Source organism: Lissotriton vulgaris, chromosome 7 (assembly GCF_964263255.1).
Source record: "Lissotriton vulgaris chromosome 7, aLisVul1.2, whole genome shotgun sequence".
In the NCBI taxonomy this organism is placed as follows: Eukaryota; Metazoa; Chordata; class Amphibia; order Caudata; family Salamandridae; genus Lissotriton; species Lissotriton vulgaris.
In genome coordinates, this window is record NC_141695.1 from 1,198,616,897 (window position 1) to 1,198,624,838 (window position 7,942).

Here is a 7,942-nt window from a genome sequence, read left to right on the forward strand (position 1 = left end):
TATCCAAGCACCAGTGCACACCTGATCCCCCATGTATGAATGGTTAGGGCCAACTGAGTGGCACCTTAGAAGAACGGAAGTTGGAGAGTGCCTATACCCTGCTCCTCCTAGCACAACCCACTGCTTCCACACCACACCCACACCACAGTCAGTGTGTTCGCATAGGGGTGAATGGGGTAAAGGAGATCAGGCCATCCAGTACAAGTCACACTGTAGGGCCCCAGGCAGCTGGTTCATGAGGCCCTCACTGCCTATGTTGTAGGCAGGCCGTGATGCCCTTGGGTCCTCAACTGCAAAGCCCAGCAGATTTCTGCTGCTGTGAACTCATACTGCCAGAGGTTCTAATGGAGGCTCCCGGGCCAGTGTATCAGGGAGGTGTAGAGCTGGGCAGTGCTCCTCCCGCCCACCCTTCTTTCACTTCACATACAGTCCCACCATCCAGTATTGATGGGGGGGGGGCACCACCTCACATAGGGTGAGGTGGCACTCGGAGAGAGGGAATCCAGTGGCAACCAGAGCCACTGGTAGATGGTCAGGGCCGCTGCCACCTCTCTCATCACTGAGTACTGGTGTGTTCGAGCACGTGGCTGCAACTCACATTAGGCTGTGATTGTGTACCGTGTACTCAGTGCTGTGGCTTTGAGCCTTCAGGTCTCAACCCTGCCCTGGGAGATATCAGAGGTTTTGCCGCTAGCCCCCTGAGTCCAGAGGGGGATTTATAAAGTATACAGGATGTTTTCGGGTGAGCAGTCAGTGTGAGGCTTTACAAGGCACATCTGTCTTGTCAGCGATCTTGGCCACGCCCCCATAACAAGCTCCCACTTAACGAACCTAAAATAAAAGAAAAACGTTTCTGGGTGAGCACATTAAAGGTGGCCCCTGCTCATCAAACTTTCAGTCTCTTCCATAGGGCCGCCATATAGGTGATTTAGCTGAAGGCACAGAGAACCCTGCTAGCTAGACATCTCTAGGCAAGGCAGGCGATTTCCAACATGTTAGCAGAGAACATCCCTGCACTGGTCTGGTGAACAGTTGGGACATCTACCATACTCTAATTGATGTCCTATGTATCCTCTGTTTTGAAGCAAATATCTAAAACAATTCTCTTATATCATCTTTTAACATTAACACCATTTCGTATGCGGATGATACGCAGCTTATCCTTGTGATGGAGGACGACACCGGTGAGGCTGAAAGGAAGCTCAAAAACTGCCTTAAAGATACATTCCAATGGATGAGCGCGAATCATCTCAAATACAATTCAGGGAAAACAGAGATCGTGCCATATGGAAAGGGGAATCTGTTTAACCCCTCACTACGGTGGCCGGAGGACGCTACCGTCCCCCCAAACACTATTTTGTCAGCCCGAAATCTAGGGATAAAATTTACTTCCACTCTGACTTTTAAAAGTCAAGCAGTGGCAGGAACATGTTTTGGCATCATAAAAGGGCTCAGAAAATTATTTGACCTATACCACTCCTGGCACGGAAAATGGCTGCAGTTGCACTTATAACATCACGCCTTGACTACTGCAACTGCCTATATGCAGGGACAAATAAGATGGTCTGCCATAAACTGCAAATGGTTCAACATGCAGCGGCTAGACTGGTGTTAGGGTGGAACAGAAGATCCTCAGCTACAGCAGCAATGGATATATTACATTGGCTGCCGATCCATAAACGGATCCTTTTCAAAGTCCTCCTGACCACCTTTAGGGCCTTCCAAGGAAAAGGACCCAGCTATATTCAGAGTATGTTTAGACACTACACCCCCTCGCGAAATCTGAGATCTCAAAAAGCTAACCTCCTTACATCCCTAAATTCCGACTAAAATCAAAAGGAGGAAAGGCCTTGGGAGTCTTGGGCTCCAAAGCCTGGAACTTCTTCCCATCATTCCTCCGTCAAATTGGACCAGAAACAGATTTCAGAAAGACCTTAAAAACATGGATTTACAACCTACCCGACATCACGTGCAAGAATCTAATTTGATTACGCAGATCCTTCTCACCATCAGTTAGACTCCTCACTTTCCGCTTATCCTTTCTAAAGCGCCAAGATGCTCCCTGGAGTGAAGGCCGCGCTATATAAGAACTTTTTACATTTACATTTACATCGCCTCATTTTCTCTGCTTCTGGTTTGTGACACAATATATTGATCTTTTTTATCTGTTTATTAGATTTTGCAACTGCCTTCAAAATGTTTCACCATTTTTTTATCGGGGGGGGGGTCTCTGAGGGTTCTGGGCATCATTCAGGAATTGACTGGACAGTTTGGGGTTCTGCTGGCACTGGAGAAGGCGGAGGGGTCATGAGCCACTTTGTTTTTGTTTTTTTACATTGAACTTAGCGTAGTTGAAATACAGGTGAGGAAAAAGGTTCAGGAGATCATTGTTTTCATGGTAGAGGTTGTTTGGGAGAGCTGTTGGGTGGTGCATAAGATGCAAAAGTTCTTGGGATACCTACATTTTGCATGTAGAGTGCTTAGGGCTGGTAGAACCTTTTGTAGGAGAATGTGTTTTGCCAAGTCAGGAGCCGTTCTGCAGCATCAGAGGGTTCCGAATGCTTTGGCAGTGAGTGCGGACTTGCAGGTAGGTCATCATTATTTGGAGTATTTCATGGTGTTTCCAAGTACTTCTCAGAGGAGAAGGCAGTGCAGAAGGTGCAAATGGTCTTTTCTAGGACAGGCGCCTGTGTATGTCAGAGGTGCTTAGGTCAAATGACTGCTTGGGCTTGTGCAGCAGGCAGGTGTAAGTGGAAAATGAAAAATGACAGTGTGAGAATTCAGTTGCAGCAGTCTAAGACAGACCAGAGTGGCAGAGGATGGTGGGTGTGCTTGAACAGAGTATAGAATAGAGCTGTATGTCTTGGGACTGCTTGGCAGGAATTTTTGGAAGGGCAGGGGGTAGAGGTCGCGGGGACAACGTTTGACAAGTTTTTCTGACAGGCTAATGCCTCTAGGGTGAAGGTATACAATCTTTTGGTAGAGTTAAGGAAGACATTATCTTTACTGGGTGGGAAAGCTGAAGGTTATGGTCATTCAGGGTTGGGATGGCCACAGAAGCAGCTAATTTGGGTTTGCCCATAAAGGATATCACAACAATTAAAAGATGAAAATCGTGGTGATGCCTCAAGAATATGAGGCCACTGGATGAACTCTTGGAGTTAATAGCTTCCTTGTTATGATGGGTTATTTTTTAGTGTTTTTGATGCTGGTTGTTTTGAGAGCCCGTTTGTTAATAAAATGATCACACAGATTGCAGAACATTTTCTGGTGCGATGGGCCGCAAAATATGCAGATACCCACCCGCGTGGCTGCTCTTTGGGACTCACCAGCAGCAGACATGAGGCGATATGGTGGGGTATAAACAGCAAGAGATGCTCCACATGTCGTAGTTCTATAAATACCTACTACAACTGTGCCATGCTTTGACGTTCTACCAGCCTACTCCCACTAACCTGTCGGAATAAAACGCTTGGTCTATTGGATCAAGGAATTATTTCAACCCTATACCAATTCCTAATAACCAATGCCCCAGACCAATTCGCAGCTCTAAAAGATCGATGGAAAGGCCCCATAGAAGACAATGAGAAGTTATGGCTGAGGTGTACGCTGATTTGCAGTGTATTTTTGTGGTGATTCAGGAATATACCTTTTAGAGTGTTACTGGTACCTTGGGGGCTGGTGAGTGAGGTAGAGATATATATCCACTTTTAAGGGGGAGGGCTTTCAACCAGAAGGGTATCTTGGCTGCTGAATAGATGTTTATTGTTACCCAACTCAATGGTACTCATTTTATCGAACTCTGAAGGATGAGTGCACCTGGGATTTGAACCTTTGACCATGAGGTCAAACACAGGCCCCCTAAATCGGAAGCATTAGCCCACTGAGCCACCAGACCGGGCCAGGAAGGGTCTGAAGCTTAGGGTTTATCTGCAGGCGAAGGCAGCGTTAGTTTTGAGATGTTTATGGTTCGTGAGGGGGGTGGAAGATGGAGAAAGGATGTTATGGGGTATGACTGGGTTTTTGAGCACTGTTCCCACTTTGGCGAGGCATAAGGAAGGGGTAGTTTTAGGCATGTTATTGCTTTAGTGAGGCTGTGGTTACTTGATGTGTAGTATGTTGTAGTGGATTGAATTAAAAATGCAGCTCAGTCCTAATAATGGCATGTGCAAGCTGTGCACCTGCACAGGGCCGCCAAACCCCAGGTGCCGCCACGCCAATATATATCCTTAATATAATAATCCTCTGAGGATGGATACACATTTGCGTGGCTGCCCCTGGCAGGGATTTGGTTCTGTTCCACTTCCAAACACCCTGACCCCCCCCACCCCCCAACCCTCTCTTCACTGGCCTCCGCGCTTGCGTTGCTCCGGGGGCCCCCTACCTACACTCCCTGCCCAGGGCCGCCATGAGCCTAGAGCCGCCCCTGGTACGTTGGTTGGGTAGGCCGGGTCTGCGTGTCACGCGCCGCCAGCCGTTATAACTCCTTTACCCGCGAATGTTCCTGTGACTGTCGATCATATCGGTGCCCTCACCAACGGGCCGGAAACAGCTGACCGTGGGACACTCAAACACGAGACTCACCACAGACTTTATCGGGCATCACTCAAGAGAGAGGAAGCGCCCAGTGCCCCTCCTCTGTCCCGCCAGGGGAAGCCCGTTACCACAGCTCACTTGGTTCATGCGCCTGTATACAAGCCAACAAATGGAAGGAGGGAGCGTTATAAAATAAACCAGGGGAATGCATTTCCTCCAATCACTTGTAATGAAGAGGGAGCGATTTTGGGGGAATGTATTGTAAAATAAAGCGCTTTTTGGATTTAAAAGTCGTGAGACTACCTCCCTTCTAATGCGTGTGCCTGGTCATGCAAGCACCTGCTGTACAACAATACACGAATGCGTGTGTCGAGACGAGTCCAGGCGGGCTCACTCAGCCTTTCAGCCTTTCAAAGTTGATATATGCAGTAGTTTATGTCGAGTACCCTTGAATTCTTTCATTTAAGGATTCCGTTATTGTGGTATGCGCTCTACGCATAGTCATAGTCATAGTCATAGGCTCTTGTATAGCGCACGGATCACCAAAAAGGTCTCAAGGCGCATGGTTGTTCTCAATTAAATGTAAGTCCATTTTCACCTTTATAACGTATTTAACAATTATTTGTGAACATAACAACCCATGGCTCTGCTAGGTCGCCAATAAATAAGAGAAAGGGAACGATCCCACTAGCGAAGAGACAGGGTAACACAGGTAAGAAAAAGAGAATACTCTCTTGGGGCTACTGCGAATCTCTATTCAGCTATCTATATTTTGTTTACACGTCTATAGTACACGTTCAAACAATCACAGAAAACATATACACATTCCTGTATGAACCCAAAAGAAACAACCAAAATACACACAAAGATAAGGAACTCAAAAATCCATACCATAAATCATTTGTCTATTAGTGTATAATATTTCAATGAAAAAAATCTTTTTAGGGTAAAAACATGATTATACAATACTTCAAAACGATGATAAACAGATTAAAAAAAACCCTGAGAGACAAATTAACTGTAAACAATCAAAACATCACAACACGGTTACTCCAAAAGGAATCACTCAATAGCAATTCATCAGTCCATTACTACATGATACTATTGTAGATAGGGAGGTTCCTTGGATATAACCATGTCCCAAAAAGGAGTTTTATGGTATGGATTTTTGAGTTCCATATCCTTGTGTGTATTATGGTTGATTCTTTTGGGTTCATACAGGAATGTGTATGTGTTTTCTGTGATGTGTATGCGTTTTCTGTGATTGAACGTGTACTATAGATGTGTAAACAAAATATATATAGCTGAATAGGGATTCACAGTAGCCCCAAGAGAGTCATCTCTTTTGCTTACTCTGCCAGGTCGCCTACAGCTTCCTAACTCTAACTCAGCAACATGACAACCGTGCCCACGTAATGACCGTTGGCCTTATTTATGAAGATTTTGCGCAGCTGGTGCGTCACTTTTAAAATGGGAAAAGTGACGTACCAGTGGCGTGCCTTCATAAATGAGGCCCCGTGGGTTTCACAATTACTCATTATACCGGAGGATACATTTAGAGCCGTGGAAAACTAAGCATCAGCAACATTTGAGGGAGCTGCGTGGTTTTATTCGTCATAAGGAGTCTGTCTTGACTGGGGGCCCCCTCCGGACAGGTGAGTGCCCCGCCGCGGCCTTACCTCCAGCTCGGTTCTCCTGGAGATACTCCACCGCCTCGAAGAAGAGGTCCATCGCGTCAGTTCAAGGAGCCCTCCGCCGCTGGACTTCACTGCCCCGGTGCGCGAGGAGGCAGTGAGGGGACGGGTTCAGCTCCTCTAGCTCCCGCGAGGCGCTACACCATTGGGGTCTCGGGCGGTGCGGGCGGCGCAGGGTGCCCCAGCCAAGGTCCCAGCCGCGGAGATCGGAACGCCGGTCCCTGCCGCCTCGGGTGTGTGATGCAAGTCAACGGATGCGTCAGGCCTGGTTCCCAGCTCTACCCGCCCGCTCGCCGCAGCCTCCACCACAGTTCCTTCCTCTCGCCATATCTGTCTATCGCCCGAGAGAGAGACCCGAAGCGAAACTCAGCCTCGCGCCAACTCTGCAGAGGCGACGAGTGACCTGGGCCCCCACCCTACCCCCAGGGCCCCCACCCTACCCACAGGGCCCCCACGCCTTGCCCTGCCTTTGTGAGGGCCTCTGAAGCATAAACAGCCTGCACGCGGGAGTTCGCCAAAACACCTTAAAGCAAATGTTCTTCATACTTTTTAATGCAGCTGTGTCAGTCTTTCTTTGAGCCTTGGAGCAAATGCACAAGGGAGGGGAAAAGTGTAGAGGAGACACCTTGATTGGGGAATCAGTGAGATGAGAGGGATGCTCAGAGATGGGGGGAGCAGCATGATGAGAGATGGGAGGGAGAGGGATGATATGAGATGGGAACCCATGTTGTTAACAAATGTCAGAGGCGGCAGCATGGCAGTACCTATTATTAGTGAAATAGTTCCAGTGACACTTTTACCCTGGGACCCACTGCTTCACAATACTGAATGGTTTACAATAAAAAGTGGGCATTGGGGCTCATTTTCCTTGCTAGCATTAGGGCAGATGACACCCTTGGTGCAAAAAAGAGGGCCAGCATGCAGTAACTCATTCTCGTTCTGAAAGAGACTGGACTTGTTTTGAGATTGAAGTGATGGTCAGACTTGGTGGGGAAGGAGTGAAAGATGAGGCGATAGCCTGGTACTCAGGACTACAGCCATAATTAGTGCAGCAAGTGGGGTGCATTGGAGACCACAGCACCCCAATTATGGACAGTAGCATTTTTGATAAATTCTGTTCGTATTTGATTCTGTTGCATTTTTATAACTCTCACATTTAGTGTGGTTTATAGCTACAAAAAGAGCATCCCATAAATGTTTTCATGATCCCCACCCCCTGTGATCATCCCTCCCCTCCCGCTCCCCAAATCCTTGCCATAAAGTTTTGGAGGGGGGCCAAACTTCAAAACATTTTGTTTAGGGGGGCTCAGAGAAATAACGTTTGAAGACCTCTGAATTAAACTAACATAGCATAACATTTTGGTGAAACTTCACAGAAAAGCGTGGAAATTAACACACTCCTTCTAGGATCTTGTAGTACTTGGGCAATCCAAATACATTTTGACCCAGTTACATGTCACAATAAACTCTATGCTCTGTCAACCCTTCTGTTAAAATTATTTATTTTCTATTAGGAGAAGATTGGCAGTTACACCGATGAACAAAAAACACACCAGTTTATGGCAATGTTATCACAATAGGACAGATATCTGAGTTCTAACTTATTCCCAGAAACTTTCTGCACTCAGTTCTCTTTCTTTGGGGGGATGCCAGTGGTTTTGCATTGCACTGTTATGCATTGTTTTGTAATTGCATTTATAACGTTTCTGACA

General features: G+C 47.0%; 1 protein-coding gene across 1 annotated transcript in view; it reads right to left on the reverse strand.

The window, feature by feature from the left end:
• The window catches only part of LOC147703161 (active breakpoint cluster region-related protein-like), a 372,854-nt gene extending 366,234 nt beyond the window's left edge, over positions 1–6,620 (reverse strand). Inside the window, exon 1 of the mRNA XM_086931703.1 lies at positions 6,216–6,620. Within this exon, the coding sequence (XP_086787829.1) occupies positions 6,216–6,267 (52 nt within the window). The 5' untranslated portion in view covers positions 6,268–6,620. The remainder of the gene's footprint in view (positions 1–6,215) is intronic.
• Between the last annotated feature and the right edge of the window lie 1,322 nt (positions 6,621–7,942).